Genomic DNA, 18,580 nt, shown 5'->3' with positions numbered 1-18,580 from the left:
CCTGGAGAGCTACCCTCCTGTAGGTTTTCATACCAACCCTCATCTAGCGCACCTGATTCTAATCATTTGCTTCTTGAAAAGCTGAGTCAGGTTGGTTACAACTGGGTGGGATGGAGTGAAAATCTACAGGAAGGTGGAAACACGGGTTACGTCCCAAACGGAAACGCATTCCCTACATAGTAGTGCACCACATAGGGATTAGGATGAATAGGTCTCCGTTTGGGATGCAGGCCAACTGATTACAGGTAGACTTTGCCCTGGAGGGAACAGTTACAGGAAGAGAAAGACCGGAGCGCTGTGTAGTCAGTCAGACCGGAGCGCTGTGTAAGAGGTAAGCTGAGTTGATCTGAGGGTAGAATTATAAGACAATCAATATGTTTAAATTATTAGTTACGTCGACTGCTGTTATATATTACATGTATGTAATGACGCAGGTACATTTCTCTGTGTGTGTGTGTGAATGATTAGGACTTATTACCTCGACGCAAATCTCTTTAGGAGGGTAACATGGATCAATCGAAGAGAAGCAGTGAAGTCCGACCCCCACCGCCCTACTCTCAGGACGATGGCCAACAGAACCCCTATGACCAACAGAAGCCCTACGGTCAACAGAACCCCTACGGTCAACAGAACCCCTACGACCAACAGAACCCCTACGGCCAAAACAACAACAGTTCTCCCCACTATGGTCTGAGCGTTGGCCCTGGCAACATAGCGGTGGTCTCCCCAGCGGGTCAGTATAACGACATGGGTCAGGGTCATCCCGAGGACCAGCAACAACAATGGGCTCCTCCACTACCACCTGACTATTCCACCGGGCTGGAGGACACCGGATGCTTTGATGACAAAGCTATAAGAAGAGGTTAGTCAGTGCCTACGTCTGAAATGGTACCCTATTTGCTATGTAGTCGCCTACTTTTGACCAGCGCCCATAGGGTTCTGTTGAAAAGTAGTGCACTACATAGGGAATAGGGGGCCATTTGAGACTCAGACACAGGTTTTTTTGGGGGGGGGGTGGGTTGGTGTCCTTGTATTATGATGATCTGGAGTAGGAGTGCTGATTTAGGATCAGTTTTCCCATTAAGGATCATAATTAATATGATTGGGTGGACAGGGCAAACCTGATCCTAGATCAGCAACCCCTACTGTGAGACGCTTGATACACACTGAGTCAGGTACACGGCCATTGAATAAACAAGCCTTGTGGTGAAAGCAGCCCTACTGCTGTGCTCTGTCTTATTGGCCTGAAGTTAACTAGTGGGCCCACTGTTTCCACAGGCTTTATAGAGAAGGTGTACCTGACTCAGTGGGCCCACTGTTTCCACAGGCTTTATAAAGAAGGTATACCTGACTCAGTGGGCCCACTGTTTCCACAGGCTTTATAGAGAAGGTGTACCTGACTCAGTGGGCCCACTGTTTCCACAGGCTTTATAGAGAAGGTGTACCTGACTCAGTGGGCCCACTGTTTCCACAGGATTTATAGAGAAGGTGTACCTGACTCAGTGGGCCCACTGTTCCCACAGGCTTTATAAAGAAGGTGTACCTGACTCCGTGGGCCCACTGTTCCCACAGGCTTTACAGAGAAGGTGTACCTGACTCAGTGGGCCCACTGTTCCCACAGGCTTTATAGAGAAGGTATACCTGACTCAGTGGGCCCACTGTTTCCACAGGCTTTATAGAGAAGGTGTACCTGACTCAGTGGGCCCACTGTTTCCACAGGCTTTATAGAGAAGGTATACCTGACTCAGTGGGCCCACTGTTTCCACAGGCTTTATAAAGAAGGTATACCTGACTCAGTGGGCCCACTGTTTCCACAGGCTTTATAAAGAAGGTGTACCTGACTCAGTGGGCCCACTGTTTCCACAGGCTTTATAAGGAAGGTGTACCTGACTCAGTGGGCCCACTGTTTCCACAGGCTTTATAAAGAAGGTATACCTGACTCAGTGGGCCCAATGTTTCCACAGGCTTTATAGAGAAGGTGTACCTGACTCAGTGGGCCCACTGTTTCCACAGGCTTTATAGGGAAGGTATACCTGACTCAGTGGGCCCACTGTTTCCACAGGCTTTATAGAGAAGGTGTACCTGACTCAGTGGGCCCACTGTTTCCACAGGCTTTATAAGGTAGGTGTTCCTGACTCAGTGGGCCCACTGTTCCCACAGGCTTTATAAGGAAGGTGTACCTGACTCAGTGGGCCCACTGTTCCCACAGGCTTTATAAGGAAGGTGTACCTGACTCAGTGGGCCCACTGTAAACACCTGTTTACAGTTAAGGGATTTGTTTCCACAGGCTTTATAAAGAAGGTGTACCTGACTCAGTGGGCCCACTGTTTCCACAGGCTTTATAAAGAAGGTGTACCTGACTCAGTGGGCCCACTGTTTCCACAGGCTTTATAAAGAAGGTTTACCTGACTCAGTGGGCCCACTGTCTCCACAGGCTTTATAGAGAAGGTGTACCTGACTCAGTGGCCCACTGTTTCCACAGGCTTTATAGAGAAGGTGTACCTGACTCAGTGGCCCACTGTTTCCACAGGCTTTATAGAGAAGGTGTACCTGACTCAGTGGGCCCACTGTTTCCACAGGCTTTATAAAGAAGGTGTACCTGACTCAGTGGGCCCACTGTTTCCACAGGCTTTATAGAGAAGGTGTACCTGACTCAGTGGGCCCACTGTTTCCACAGGCTTTATAGAGAAGGTGTACCTGACTCAGTGGGCCCACTGTTCCCACAGGCTTTATAAGGAAGGTATACCTGACTCAGTGGGCCCACTGTAAACACCTGTTTACAGTTAAGGGATTTGTTTCCACAGGCTTTATAAAGAAGGTGTACCTGACTCTGATGATTCAGCTTCTAGTCACCTTTGGGATCATCTGTGCCTTTCTGTATTGGTGAGGCACTTTTATCATTACTCCATTTATAGTGTTCAACACAGTGTTACCTAACTTTCCACACTTCAGCACGTGTTGTCCAACATTAACATTAACATTAATTAATTCAACACTTCAAGTGTTACTCAACTTTAACACTTTAAGACTTCAACACTTTAAGACTTCAACACTTTAAGACTTCAACACTTTAGGACTTCAACCGTAAGACTTCAACACTTTAAGACTTAGACACTTAGATTTCAACACTTTAAGACTTCAACACTATAAGACTTCAACACTTTAAGACGTCAACACTTTAGGACTTCAACAGTAAGACTTCAACACTTTGAGACTTCAACACTTTAACACTTTAAGACTTCAACAATTTAAGAATTCAACACTTTAAGAATTCAACACTTTAAGAATTCAACACTTTAAGAATTCAACACTTTAAGACTTCAACACTTTAACACTTTAACACTTTAAGACTTTAACACTTTAAGACTTCAACACTTTAAGAATTCAACACTTTAAGAATTCAACACTTCAAGAATTCAACACTTCAAAACTTTAACACTTCAAAACTTTAACACTTCAAGACTTTAAGACTTCAAAACTTTAAGACTTCAAGACTTCAACACTAAGACTTCAAGACTTTAAGACTTCAAAACTTTAAGACTTCAACACTTTAAGAATTCAACACTTTAAGACTTCAACAATGTAAGACTTTAACACTTTAAGACTTCAAGACTTTAAGACTTCAACACTTTAAGACTTCAACACTTGCAGTTTTCCAACACTTTGAAGTGTTGAAAGCAGTTCCTGTTAGATTTCAATGTTATATTTTTAACTACACAATACCAACAGCTTTATAATTTACCTACAAGAAGTGTACAAAACAAAGAGATGAGTTGTCTTCTGTAATCGTAGGGAGGCTCTGAGGCTCTGGTCTATGAACACCTACTGGTTTTCCTACTGCATGATGTAAGTAATGTCATGACATCCACTGAATCCTACAGAATCTCTCTGCTTTGACTCCTGGGCCAGTATTCAGAAACCTTCTCACTGACTCCTACAGAATCTCTCTGCTTTGACTCCTGGGCCGATATTCAGAAACCTTCTCACAGCAGGAGTGCTGATCTAGGATCTGATTGGGTCTTTTAGATCATGTGGTGGAATATTCTAATCAAGAAGTGAGAGAAAACGTAATTTCTTCAAACAAATCATCTTTATTCAATATATCGATTAATTATTGCAATAATGAGGCTGGTCGACCCAACACCTTTGAGTGCCGAACCGAGTAACCAAACTTTTACACGAATGCAGAGTTCTTTATACAACTGACACTAAGAATGCTTAGTCATGGATGGTTCCACCCCTCCCATGCAGACCAAGGAGCATCATAAGCCACTCTGGGTTCATCTGGTTGTTATCTGTACGGGTTTGTTGTCTTAAACCCACCCTGGCTTAGTTTCCCAGATGGGAGGATGATTTTGAGACAACGAGGGATTGTTCTACTCCCAAGCTATCTCTAGTAAAACACATTCTTGTCTAGGTAATGCAGTTATTAACTAATTTGTCAGCTCAAGCCATCTCCAGTGACCATACGCCCAGATTAGCTGCAGGAAGCTAGAGTGGAGACCATAAAAAAACAGAGACACTCGCAGGACAGAAATGTCTTACTATTAGTTAAATATTAATGGTTAACAATTAATATCAAATAAATCAGGTAAATACGTAAATTGTCTCTCACAATCGTAGTAAATGCCAGGACATGGACATTGGACCTGATGCCAAATCATCACTCCTGCTCTGAGTCACTTTATGAATACAGGCCCTGATATCTAAACGATGGACTAATTAACTCCACATGAAGACCTTTATACTGAGCGCTGTGATTGTAATATATTGTATTAATATCTCGTACTGTTGTTTCCTGAACAGAGCAGTGGTGCTCGTCATCATCGTTGCCTTGTCCTGTTGTGCCGATGTCCGTCGGAAGGTCCCGCTCAATTTCCTAGCCTTGGGACTGTTTGTAAGTATCAATGCCAAGAAGGCGTCAATAAATGTGAACAACGTTGGTTGTATTGTCTGACCTTTTGTGTTATTTTTCCTGTGTAGACCATTGCAGAAGGTCTCCTGCTGGGCTCTGTGACTGTGTGAGTACTGTACGCCTCTGGAGTGACCCCGATGTACTTGATCTCTGATGGATAGACTAGATCCTTTACAAACCAGCATGTCAGTCATGCACACGGCGGGTTGGCAGTATAATCTAATGTCTAAACCAATCCTCCATGGAGGTTTGTAGTATAATCTAATGTCTAAACCAATCCTCCATGGAGGTTTACAGTATAATATGTCTAAACCATTCCTCCATGGAGGTTTGTAGTATAATCTAATGTCTAAACCAATCCTCCATGGAGGTTTACAGTATAATATGTCTAAACCATTCCTCCATGGAGGTTTGCAGTATAATCTAATGTCGAAACCAATCCTCCATGGAGGTTTACAGTATAATCTAATGTCTAAACCAATCCTCCATGGAGGTTTGCAGTAGGATATGTCTAAACCAATCCTCCATGGAGGTTTGTAGTATAATCTAATGTCTAAACCAATCCTCCATGGAGGTTTGTAGTATAATCTAATGTCTAAACCAATCCTCCATGGAGGTTTGTAGTATAATCTAATGTCTAAACCAATCCTCCATGGAGGTTTGCAGTAGGATATGTCTAAACCAATCCTCCATGGAGGTTTGCAGTATAATCTAATGTCTAAACCAATCCTCCATGGAGGTTTGTAGTATAATCTAATGTCTAAACCAATCCTCCATGGAGGTTTGCAGTAGGATATGTCTAAACCAATCCTCCATGGAGGTTTGCAGTAGGATATGTCTAAACCACTCCTCCATGGAGGTGTGCAGTAGGATATGTCTAAACCATTCCTCCATGGAGGTGTGGAGTAGGATATGTCTAAACCAATCCTCCATGGAGGTTTGCAGTATAATCTAATGTCTAAACCAATCCTCCATGGAGGTGTGCAGTAGGATATGTCTAAACCAATCCTCCATGGAGGTTTGCAGTAGGATATGTCTAAACCAATCCTCCATGGAGGTGTGCAGTAGGATATGTCTAAACCAATCCTCCATGGAGGTGTACAGTAGGATATGTCTAAACCAATCCTCCATGGAGGTTTGCAGTAGGATATGTCTAAACCAATCCTCCATGGAGGTGTGCAGTAGGAAACCTGACTGTAATAGATCCAGTGGTATTCCAGTGTAGTGTTGAAATACTCCGGTAACTTTCCCAAAATGTTCAAGTTTTCCAGAAATCATGGTTGGAGATTTCCTGCTTTCCTTCTTATTCTCTCCCAATTCCGGGGGTATCGTCCAACCAGGATCTCTGTAAAAGCCTCGGGAATTTGCGGGGAAAAGTTACAGAAATGTTGCAACCTTATTTTCAGTGAAAGACGAGAGTCTGGTTTGTGTTGCAGGTTCTATAAGGCGGAAGCTGTGATGTGGGCTGTGGGCGCCACAGCACTGGTCTCCCTGGCTCTGAGTGTCTTCGCCATGCAGTCCAGAGTACGTAGTCTCCATAGATGTAGAAAGATGGCACACCTGAAATCCTTGTAATGCCCGTGTTCTGTGAAAGCATGGGCAGCGCCATTGTGGCTATCTAAAATCAAATCAAATCAAACGTATTTATACAGCCCCTTCGTACCGAAGCTGATATCTCAAAGTGCTGTACAGAAACCCAGCCTAAAACCCCAAACAGCAAGCAATGCAGGTGTAGAAGCACCTGGTGTAGAAGCAACTATCTCCATTTTAAAGTAGTCCATTTCCTCTCCTTCAACTTGTAAGTGTACTGGTAATCTATGAAAAAACAAGAACACACTGCATACCACCATCTACTGTGCTGCAGTGTGTACAGTCTGATCAGGTATAAAGACAGGTTGGAGATTTACTGCCACCTAGAGTGTGTACAGTCTGATCAGGTATAAAGCCAGGTTGGAGATTTACTGCCACCTAGAGGGTGTACAGTCTGATCAGGTATAAATCCAGGTTGGTGATTTACTGCCACCTAGAGTGTGTACAGTCTGATCAGGTATAAAGCCAGGTTGGTGATTTACTGCCACCTGCAGTTATGGAATGTTTGCTGGGGAGTTTAAATCATTGGCTGACCTCTCCTGATGACCTGAATGAAATTCTGTTATCTTCCTTAACACATAGGAAGTCTCACCCAAATGACTACTTCAAAATGGGGGAGAATCTCAATAGCATTTCCTTGATTCGTCACGTCCGCTCTCCTCGCCTCCTTCTCAAAACCTATTGGATGACAAGGTCAGAGGTTCCTCCTTCTCAAAACCCATTGGATGAAAAGGTCAGAAGGGCAGGAGCTCTGACCTTTTCATCCAATGGGTTTTGAGAAGGAGGCGAGGAGAGAGGACGCGAGGATTCAAGGAAATGCAATTGCAGGCTGAGTGTGATGAGGTATGGCACATTAAAAAAAAGTTTTGTGGTTAAGTTCCCATGTACCAGACAGGCCACACAAACTCACAGAACGGGACCGCCAAGTGCTGAAGCGCCCGCGTAAAAATCCTCTGTCCTCGGTGGCAACACTCACTACTGAGTTCCAAACTTCCTTTGGAAGCAACGTCAGCATAATAACTGTTTTTCGGGAGCTTCGTGAAATGAGTTTCCGTGGCCGAGCAGCCGCACACAAGCCTAAGATCACCACGCGCAATGCCAAGCGTCGGCTGGAGTGGTGTAAAGCTCACCGCCATTGGACTCTGGAGCAGTGGAAACACGTTCTCTGGAGTGATGAATCACGCTTCACCATCTGGCAGTCAGACAGAAGAATCTGGGTTTGGCGGATGACAGGAGAACGCTACCTGCCCGATGCATAGTGCCAACTGTAAAGTTTGGTGGCGGAGGAATAGTGGTCTGGGGCTGTTTTTCATGGTTTGGGCTTAACGCTACAGCATACAATGACATTCTAGATGATTCTGTGCTTCCTACTTTGTGGCAACAGTTTGGGGAAGGCCATTTCCTGTTTCTGCATGACAATGCCTCAGTGCACAAAGCGAGGTTCATATAGAAATGGTTTGTCGAGATCGGTGTGGAAGAACTTGACTGGCCTGCACAGAGCCCTGACCTCAACTCCATCGAATACCTTTGGGATGAATTGTAACGCCGACTGCAAGCCAGGCCTAAATGCCCAACATCAGTGCCTGACCTCACTAATGTTCTTGTGGCTGAATGGAAGCAAGTTCCCATAGCAATGTTCCAACATCTAGTTTGAAAGCCTTCCCAGAAGAAGGCTGCCTGTTATAGCAGCAAAGGGGGCGGGACCAACTCCATATTAATGCCTATGATTTTTAAATGAGATATTAGACGAATAGGTGTCCACGTACTTTTGGTCACATGGTGTATCTTAGTTAATTAAATGTACTGACTAAGTGGCTCTGATTAAGAACGTCTGCTAAATGACTAAAATGTAGCTTACTAGCAGTCTACCATCTTCCCTCATTTCTGTTATAGTGGGACTTCACCTTAGCCAGTGGAGGCTTGTGGGTGTTCTGCTGGACTCTCATATCCTTTGCATTGTTGTGTGGAATCATGCGATCCCAGGTAAGTCAACAGTCATTGCACAGGTATACCCGTATGTACAAAATATTTAAAAAGAGGCTGTTTAAACAGTAGCAATGCCATCCCCGCCACTATTTTGGTAAACAGCTGAAGAATTGAGTCTGGACAAATGTAACCACTCTCAAATTCATAGGCTATGGATGCATTGACTGGCCCCGAAAATGGATGTACCCATCGCAGATTGCCCCTTTAAAAACAACAGTATTTTATATTGTTTACTGTAATGGAGATTGAAGCACATTGACCATGTTTCAGTTTTAGAAATACACTTGTTCAGGAACTAACTTAGTCTTGTGTTTTTAATCCATAGTACCTGTACATTGTGTACGCTTGCCTGGGAACCTTGCTATTTTCTTTGGTAAGTAACATTCTTCCTCCAGCTGTTTCATTCATTGGCTAGGGTTGTTGAGAAAGCTATCCCTTTCATTGGCTAGGGTTGTTGAGAAAGCTATTCCTTTCATTGGCTAGGGTTGTTGAGAAAGCTATTCCTTTCATTGGCTAGGGTTGTTGAGAAAGCTATTCCTTTCATTGGCTAGGGTTGTTGAGAAAGCTATTCCTTTCATTGGCTAGGGTTGTTGAGAAAGCTATTCCTTTCATTGGCTAGGGTTGTTGAGAAAGCTATTTCATTGGCTAGGGTTGTTGAGAAAGCTATTCCTTTCAGGCACCTTCATACCAACAAGCAATACACATTCACTGACATCTCTATAAGAATGTATGTAGTCTTTTATACACAATCTTTAAGTAGCTTTGTAATGGTCACCCCTGTGGGGGTTTTTAAAATGAAAAAGCTGTGTATGTCTCATTCTGTAAGCAGTCAGAAACAACCTACACAGTAATATATTTTTCTGGGGGTCGCAATATAACAACTGATTTGTGTATATCTGTCTCCAGTACCTGGTGATGGACACCCAGCTCATCCTGGGCGGGAACCACAAATACAGCATTTCACCAGAGGAGTACGTCTTTGCTGCTCTCAACCTGTACCTGGACATTGTCTCTCTGTTCACCATGCTGCTGTCGCTCATTGGACTCTGCCGTTAACTTCATACGTTGTTTTACGACGTCAGATAGAGCAACAAGCCACCTGCCCTGATGTAGTTGAGGGACGAGCGTGGAGTAGGAATTAGGATAATGCCTTTTAATAAATCTATTCAAATCAAATGATTTGGTCACATATATACGTATTTAGAAGATGTTATTGCGGGTGGGGCGAAATGCTTGTTCCTAGCTCCAACAGTGGATCGGCATCAAAGATTCAGCTAAATAAAGCACTTCCTGGTTTCGTATTCTTTGATGTATAAATTATTGACATTCCATGTTATGCAACTTAATACCTTCAGAAAGTATTCACACCCCTTGAATTTTTCCACATGTTGTTGTGTTACAGTCTGAATTTAAAATGGATAAATTGTCATTTAAATGTCACCGGCCTACACACAATACCCCATAATGTCAAAGTGGAATTGTGTTTTTAGAAATGTTTACTTATTAAATAAAAAGGAACAGCAAAAGGTATTGTCTGACATTACTCATCCTAATCAGACAGTTTTATTTACATGGGCGATACATTGGAGATAATATAAGACAAGTACTGAAAACAATAGAACACTGGGAAAAATCTGGGAAACCAGGCCTGGTATTTATGGCTGACTTTGAAAAGCCTTTTGATAAAGCACGACTGGAGTTTATATATAAATGCCTGGAATATTTCAAAAATAGTAGTAGTAAATAGTAAAATAGTTAATATTGGCTACTTCTCAGAAAGTATTCAATTGTCAAGAGGAGAAGAAAAACAAGGTTGTCCACTATCGGCATATCTATTTATTATGGCCATCGAAATCAGATCCAACAATAATATCAAGGGGCTAGAAATCCAGGGCTTAAAAACAAAGGTGTCATTGTACGCTAATGATTCATGTTTTCTTTTAAATCCACAATTTGGATACCTCCACAGCCTCATGAAGTTGGTTGCAATTTCAGTTTAATCCACCAGAAAATACAGAACAAATTTTACAACAAATATGTTGATTAAATTCAATTATACTAATTGATTTAAAAAATAAATACATTTGGAAATACATTTTTAAAAATAGTATAATCTTTGTAAATTATATCACACACAGCTAACAACAATATATGGAAATGTTTGCTCTACCCAAAATTACAACCAACGAACTGCAGCATTATCGCTCCAAATAGCTCTGCATTAACATAACGTGATTAGCAGACGTCGAATTGACCACGCAGCGCCTTTTACCCAGAAAGACTCACAGCTGTAATCGCTGGCAAAGGGGATTCTAACATGTATTGATTTAGGGGTGTGAATACTTGTGTAAATGAGATATTTCTGTATTTCATTTTCAATACATTTGCCCCCCCAAAAATCTAAAAAAAACACGTTTTCACTTTGTCATTGTTTATTTATTTATTTGTGTGTAGATGGGTGAGAGAGAAAAAACATACATTGAATCCATTTTGAATTCAGGCTGTAACACATTTTTTTTTTTTATAAGTCAAGTGGTATGAAGACTTTGACGGGACTGTATGAATGTAGATAATAGAAAGAGTTGGTGAACATTTTATTTTGAATGTTTTATAATAAAAAAATAACATCAATCTCAGAAGTAAAACTCCATAGAAAACACTGGTTAAGATTGAAATAGATTTAAATGTTTTTGTATTGAAAAACAAAATACATTCTACCCCAGTAGTAAAACTCCATGTTTATTGGCCACACATCAAAACAGTATGTTTGGCATTTAAAAGAGGGAATGTATAAAGTATAGACTATGAAAGTGCAAATAGTATTTCAAGGATTAGTTGCTTTATAATAAAAATTTAACGGGTTACAACAACTTTTGCCAATTTTAAAAAAAAAAGTTAAATGCCAAGAAAGTCCAAATTCAATGAAAATGTTCTGTTTTTACTCATTTCATGCACAGCATACTGTTACATCAAGGACAACTCAACCAGTTTACATGACTGAAGTCCCACAAGTTCACCAGCTCCGTGTACGGCACTCATAGCTTGACGTTTGCAAGACACATTTCAATGCAATAAGTTTCTTCAGCGGGTTGTTTCAATAGTCACTTTCACAATTACTTCCAAAATAAATCACACTAGTTTGGCTAAAGATCAATTACTTCCAATACAAATCACACGAGTTTGGCTAAAGATCAATTCCAAAATGTAAAACTTTGAAATATCAATATAATTTATATTTCACTAATACTTTATAGACAACAAATCAATACATCTTATTTTTTTCTCTCAAAATTAGTTATTCAGTATATCTTGATATCCATTTTCAATCAAAATAAGAAACTTTCAATTTAAATAAATACGTCTGTTTTTTCCAATATAGAGTCCTGCATTGTGTTTTCTGATCCAGGATACACTTTACAAAATACCTCCCCAAAGTCGACACTCGTCAACAACTTGTAGATCAGTTATCGACCCACAGACATGTCTGTCCATCCAAGAACAACCCCCGTAGCCCATCCACAGCAAAATAATTAACAAACCAGTAAAACAGTGGTCAATATCATCAGGGTCAAAATCAGAGTTATAGTTCATAAAACATTATATAAAACACTCTGGAAACCATCTGTTACCACACTAAAGAGAGGCTACAATTATTAAAAAAATATCACGTTTGGACACGTGTTAGTGTTGTGAGTGGAATTTCTATAGCGTGTGTTTGTAGTTTGTACACTACATTATCAAAAGTATGTGGACACCTGCCCGTCCAACATCTCATTCCAAAAAACATGGGTATTAAATATGGAGTTGGTCCCCCCCCTTTGCTGCTATAACAGCCTCCACTCTTCTAGGAAGGCTTTCCACTAGATGTTGGAACATTGCTGCTATAACAGCCTCCACTCTTCTGGGAAGGCTTTCCACTAGATGTTGGAACATTGCTGCTATAACAGCCTCCACTCTTCTGGGAAGGCTTCCCACTAGATGTTGGAACATTGCTGCTATTACAGCCTCCACTCTTCTGGGAAGGCTTTCCACTAGATGTTGGAACATTGCTGCTATAACAGCCTCCACTCTTCTGGCAAGGCTTTCCACTAGATGTTGGAACATTGCTGATATAACAGCCTCTACTCTTCTGGGAAGGCTTTCCACTAGATGTTGGAACATTGCTGCAGGGACTTGCTTCCATTCAGCCATAATAGTATTAGTGAGGTTGAGCACTGCTGTTGGGCGATTAGGCCTGGCTCGCAGTCGACGTTCCAATTAATCCCAAAGGTGTTCGATGGAGTTGAGGTCAGGGCCCTGTGCAGGCCAGTCAAGTTCTTCCACACTGATCTCAACAAACCATTTCTGTATGGACCTCGCTTTGTGAACGGGGAACTGTTGCCACAAGTTGGAAGCACAGAGTCGTCTAGAATGTCATTGTATGCTGTAGCGTTAAGATTTCCCTTCACTGGAACTAAGGGGCCTAGTCCGAACCATGAAAAACAGTCCCAGGCCATTATTCCTCCTCCACCAAACTTTACAGTTGGCACTATGCATTCAGGCAGGTAGCATTCTCCTGGCATCCGCCAAACCCAGAATCCTCCGTCTGACTGCCAGATGGTGAAGTGTGATTCATCACTCCAGAGAACGTGTTTCCACTGCTCCAGAATCCAATGGTGGTGATCTTTACACCACTGCAGCCGACGCTTGGCATTGCGCATGGTGATCTTAGGCTTGTGTGCGGCTGCTCGGCCACGGAAACCTATTTCCTGAAGCTCCCAACGAACAGTTCTTGTGCTGACGTTGCTTATCCGAGGCAGTTTGGAACTCGGTAGTGAGTGTTACAACCGACGACAGACAATTTTTACGTGCCAAGCGCTTCAGCACTCGGCGGTCCCGTTCTGTGAGCTTATGTGGCCTACCACTTAGCGGCTGAGACGTTGTTGCTCCTAGACGTTTCCACTTCACAATAAAAGCACTTACAGTTGACCAGGGCAGCGTTAACAGGGCAGAAATTTGACCAACTGACTTTGACCAACTGACAAATGTTTGTCTATGGAGATTGCATTTGCTTTGTGCTCGATTTTATACAACTGTCAGCAACAGATGTGGCTGAAATAGCTGAATCGACTAATTTGAAGGGGTGTCCACATACTTTTGTATATATAGTGTAGCTACACACCATTACTTACTGTAAGACCTCAGGAAAATGTGGCAATACATTTTAAAAGATTGACATAAAGGCACTGTAATGAATTGTGTAGAGAACCAATATTACGAACCTCTGAACCCCTCTACTGTAGTTGCTGAGTCCCGTCAAGGCTTAAACTTTCATAATAGGTTAATATATAGCTTTATAATGGGCCGGGTTTTCTCATTAGGCCTAAACCTAGTTCTGGACATTAGGCCTAAACCTAGTTCTGGACATTAGGCCTAAACCTAGTTCTGGACTAGGAAGCAGGGTGAATGGAGAATCTCCATTGAGATTAAAGCAGAATCTCCATTGAGATTAAAGCAGAATCTCCGAAAGCCGCCCTAAAATAGTTCAGAATGAACCAGTGACATCATTATTAGGTATAAACATTAACAAAGTATCTGATTACAATTCTCCTCTTAACTACTGTTATTTTCCTATTGGAGTGAACAGCAACAGATTGTTCCTCTCTATTGTCCTTTCAGGGCTACTAGCCTTGTCCATCTTCATGAAGACAGTCTTCTAATGGGTTCTAGCCTTGTCCATCTTCATGAAGACAGTCTTCTAATGGGTTCTAGCCTTGTCCATCTTCATGAAGACAGTCTTCGAATGGGTTCTAGCCTTGTCCATCTTCATGAAGACAGTCTTCTAATGGGTTCTAGCCTTGTCCATCTTCATGAAGACAGTCTTCGAATGGGTTCTAGCCTTGTCCATCTTCATGAAGACAGTCTTCGAATGGGTTCTAGCCTTGTCCATCTTCATGAAGACAGTCTTCGAATGGGTTCTAGCCTTGTCCATCTTCATGAAGACAGTCTTCTAATGGGTTCTGGCCTTGTCCATCTTCATGAAGACAGTCTTCTAATGGGTTCTAGCCTTGTCCATCTTCATGAAGACAGTCTTCTAATGGGTTCTAGCCTTGTCCATCTTCATGAAGACAGTGTTCTAATGGGTTCTGTCCCTGTCCATCTTCATGAAGACAGTCAACAACATGGAATAGATCTAATGCAGGCACAATTCGTTTTTGGAGTCCACTTGGTGATTACAAACTGTGCTTTTGTTAGCCAGTGTTTGACACTTAACAACTTACCGACACATTAGGCAGATCTGGACGGGACTGAGAGACACATTAGGCAGATCTGGACGGGACAGAGACACTTTAGGCAGATCTGGACGGGACTGAGAGCAGGTTGTTCTGCTCAGTCAGACTGTACACTGTTATATTGGGATAATAACACTACTAGAAGCAGGCAGCACAGCATTGCTCTCCTGTACAGCTGATTACAGCCTCCCTCAGAACTCTCCTGTACAGCAGACTACAGCCTCCCTCAGAACTCTCATGTACAGCTGATTACAGCCTCCCTCAGAACTCTCCTGTACAGTGGATTACAGCCTCCCTCAGAACTCTCCTGTACAGTGGATTACAGCCTCCCTCAGAACTCTCCTGTACAGCAGACTACAGCCTCCCTCAGAACTCTCCTGTACAGCTGATTACAGCCTCCCTCAGAACTCTCCTGTACAGTTGATTACAGCCTCCCTCAGAACTCTACTGTACAGATGATTACAGCCTCCCTCAGAACTCTCCTGTACAGATGATTACAGCCTCCCTCAGAACTCTCCTGTACAGCTGATTACAGCCTCCCTCAGAACTCTCCTGTACAGTGGATTACAGCCTCCCTCAGAACTCTCCTGTACAGTGGATTACAGCCTCCCTCAGAACTCTCCTGTACAGCCTCCTTCAGAACTCTCCTGTACAGATGATTACAGCCTCCCTCAGAACTCTCCTGTACAGCTGATTACAGCCTCCCTCAGAACTCTCCTGTACAGCTGATTACAGCCTCCCTCAGAACTCTCCTGTACAGTGGATTACAGCCTCCCTCAGAACTCTCCTGTACAGCTGTTTACAGCCTCCCTCAGAACTCTCCTGTACAGCTGATTACAGCCTCCCTCAGAACTCTCCTGTACAGCTGATTACAGCCTCCCTCAGAACTCTCCTGTACAGCAGATTACAGCCTCCCTCAGAACTCTCCTGTACAGATGATTACAGCCTCCCTCAGAACTCTCCTAGTACAGATGATTACAGCCTCCCTCAGAACTCTCCTAGTACAGCTGATTACAGCCTCCCTCAGAACTCTCCTGTACAGTGGATTACAGCCTCCCTCAGAACTCTCCTGTACAGTGGACTACAGCCTCCCTCAGAACTCTCCTGTACAGTGGATTACAGCCTCCCTCAGAACTCTCCTGTACAGATGATTACAGCCTCCCTCAGAACTCTCCTGTACAGCCTCCCTCAGAACTCTCCTAGTACAGATGATTACAGCCTCCCTCAGAACTCTCCTGTACAGCTGATTACAGCCTCCCTCAGAACTCTCCTGTACAGTGGACTACAGCCTCCCTCAGAACTCTCCTGTACAGTGGATTACAGCCTCCCTCAGAACTCTCCTGTACAGCGGATTACAGCCTCCCTCAGAACTCTCCTAGTACAGATGATTACAGCCTCCCTCAGAACTCTCCTGTACAGCTGATTACAGCCTCCCTCAGAACTCTCCTGTACAGTGGATTACAGCCTCCCTCAGAACTCTCCTGTACAGATGATTACAGCCTCCCTCAGAACTCTCCTGTACAGCTGATTACAGCCTCCCTCAGAACTCTCCTGTACAGCTGATTACAGCCTCCCTCAGAACTCTCCTGTACAGCTGATTACAGCCTCCCTCAGAACTCTCCTGTACAGCTGATTACAGCCTCCCTCAGAACTCTCCTGTACAGATGATTACAGCCTCCCTCAGAACTCTCCTGTACAGCTGATTACAGCCTCCCTCAGAACTCTCCTGTACAGCTGATTACAGCCTCCCTCAGAACTCTCCTGTACAGTGGACTACAGCCTCCCTCAGAACTCTCCTGTACAGTGGACTACAGCCTCCCTCAGAACTCTCCTGTACAGCTGATTACAGCCTCCCTCAGAACTCTCCTGTACAGCCTCCCTCAGAACTCTCCTGTACAGCTGATTACAGCCTCCCTCAGAACTCTCCTGTACAGCCTCCCTCAGAACCAAGCCCAAACACAATACAGTACACTTCAGCGGAAAACATTTAAGAATATTATCATCGATATCAAAACAAAATACTAGATCAAAAAACTCCTGCAAAATGTATTCACTATAATAATGCACTATAATCACCTCATGTTGTAATCTAAAACAGATCATCTGAGAGAAGCCACTTGTTCATCATTTTATCAAGAAAAATATCCATTGTGGGTAATATAATAGCAAATAAACACCCAGTCAAACACCTTCCATCCCGCTTCTTAGGAATCCGTCCAGTCCTCCGTCCGTCGTTCACCCGGGAGGGCATCTCGTGCCAGTATAGACCAGCTATCAAGTGTTAGATGTGTCCTTGTAAACACTGGGAAAGAGAAAATACACTCCATCATAATATATCTCCTCCTAGCACTACAATCAAGTCAGGATTAAATTCCCCCAACACCATCACTGGCTGCTGGGTAATGCCCCCTCTCAGTCGGGATCGGTCCTCTCTCTCTCTCTCTGCATGTCAGTGGTTTGACCCCTCTGAAGGTTTCTGTCTTCCATCAGACCAGGAGAGTTTTCTCCTCCCATCTCATATGTTTCCTCCAATCAGAGTCATAACAGGTGGATTTGATCCACCAACTCGGGAATTTTCCTCCAATCACAAATCAGACCAGGTGTATCTCCTCCGTCCCACTTAAGATTTTCTTCCACCAATCAGACCAGGTGTATCTGCTCCTCCCATTCTGAAGAGCTGGTGCTAGGCAAAAGGTCAGAGGTCACAGAGTCACACATGGGCGTGTCTACGTGAACGACGTTACCCCCGGCCCGGTCCCCTGTCCCGGTAGTCACCATGTAGGACGAGGCCATGACCTCTGACCCCACCGTCAGGTCTAGATGGCTGGGTCTTTCCTTCTCCTCCAGGCCCTGAGAAAGGAAGGGGAAACAGTCCCCATCTTCCCCCAGCTCGCCCTCACCTTTCTGGGGCTTGGCACGGGGCTGGTGGAGGTCAGCTGGGACCTGGTCCTCCTTCACCTCGGAGGCTGTGTTGGCCGTGGTCTGTGCCGCCGTGTCGAAGTCTAAGTCTGTGTCTGAGGAGGTGGTGATGGTGGAGGGCATGAGGGTGATGCTCTGAGGATTCATATCATGGAACCAGGCCATGATGTTGCCCAGCAGGTTAGTGTTTGGGTGTGAGGGGTCCTGGAGTCCTGTTGAGGTGGTGGTGGAGTCCGTAGTACCACTGGAGGACGAGAACAGAGCCTCGCGTGAAGAAGGCTCCCTGAACGGGTTGAGATGGTGGTTGCTGTAGTGCTGCTGGGATGGGTGGTGGTGTAATGCATAGACCCCTGGAAGCCCTTCATAGAGGCGCTGGCTGCTGATGGTCCCCATGTTGCCTAGTCTCGTGACACGATCCTCCAGCTCTAGGAGCTCTGAGCTACTGATGGCTCCCCGGGGCCCCACCTCCAGCCCCTGGGACTCCGCGTCCAGTCTGGACGGGAGGGAGGTGCCGATGGCCCCCAGGGACGCCTCATTGGACAAGAACTCTGGAGTGTCCCCGGCCATCGCCAACAACCCAGACTCTTGGAGTGACAGCTGGATAGCCAATAGGATGTTGGGATCGTCCTCGTCCAATGAGCTCTGTTAAAACACATAAACGGGGACATCATGTGAAAAGGGACGAAGGCCTTGTAGAATACAACATATTTAATCTGTTTAAGACTATTGGTGCTGTTTAATATGTCTTGTAAGGTGATGTTACGATGCAAGATACATTTCTGTGAAGACAGACGGTAAAGAATTTTTTTAATCAAAAGTAAGGAATTAAACCATTTAATGGCGGCAAGTCTGAACTTCACATCGGTACACAACATGTAATTTTGTCTCTGTCGAATAA

The 18,580-nt window shown here is 43.8% G+C and overlaps 2 protein-coding genes across 5 annotated transcripts in view; one reads left to right on the top strand and one right to left on the bottom strand.

The window, feature by feature from the left end:
• Positions 1 to 287: 287 nt before the first annotated feature.
• On the top strand, positions 288 to 11,002 carry zgc:110410 (uncharacterized protein LOC553618 homolog). 2 transcript variants are annotated; one of them, XM_055903448.1, is made up of 10 exons: positions 288 to 331; positions 469 to 862; positions 2,805 to 2,883; positions 3,793 to 3,846; positions 4,807 to 4,897; positions 4,984 to 5,021; positions 6,352 to 6,439; positions 8,399 to 8,488; positions 8,817 to 8,864; positions 9,398 to 11,002. In XM_055903448.1, the coding sequence occupies exons 2-10, from the start codon at positions 508 to 510 to the stop codon at positions 9,545 to 9,547; spliced, it is 993 nt and encodes a 330-aa protein (XP_055759423.1). In that variant the 5' UTR covers positions 288 to 331; positions 469 to 507; the 3' UTR covers positions 9,548 to 11,002. The 2 variants fall into 2 exon arrangements, with proteins under 2 accessions (XP_055759423.1, XP_055759424.1); XM_055903449.1 differs by having other exon boundaries at positions 289 to 331; positions 499 to 862.
• The window catches only part of LOC129837349 (ankyrin repeat and IBR domain-containing protein 1-like), a gene marked incomplete in the record, with an annotated part of 82,677 nt that continues 73,493 nt past the window's right edge, over positions 9,397 to 18,580 (bottom strand). For all 3 annotated transcript variants that reach the window (XM_055903446.1, XM_055903445.1, XM_055903447.1), the window contains 1 exon segment: positions 9,397 to 18,324. In XM_055903446.1, coding sequence (XP_055759421.1) covers positions 17,404 to 18,324 — 921 coding nt within the window.

This window comes from Salvelinus fontinalis, chromosome 38 (genome assembly GCF_029448725.1).
Source record: "Salvelinus fontinalis isolate EN_2023a chromosome 38, ASM2944872v1, whole genome shotgun sequence".
NCBI classification, from domain to species: domain Eukaryota; kingdom Metazoa; phylum Chordata; class Actinopteri; order Salmoniformes; family Salmonidae; genus Salvelinus; species Salvelinus fontinalis.
This window is presented reverse-complemented; position numbering and strand designations above follow the sequence as displayed.

Bases quoted from the DNA above. Each gene is read 5' to 3' on its own strand.
- zgc:110410 (XM_055903448.1), top strand. From the start codon at position 508: ATGGATCAATCGAAGAGAAGCAGTGAAGTCCGACCCCCACCGCCCTAC. The intron at 3,847-4,806 runs GTAAGTAATGTC...TTTCCTGAACAG, and splicing joins TGGTTTTCCTACTGCATGAT to AGCAGTGGTGCTCGTCATCA. The intron at 8,865-9,397 runs GTAAGTAACATT...ATCTGTCTCCAG, and splicing joins GAACCTTGCTATTTTCTTTG to TACCTGGTGATGGACACCCA.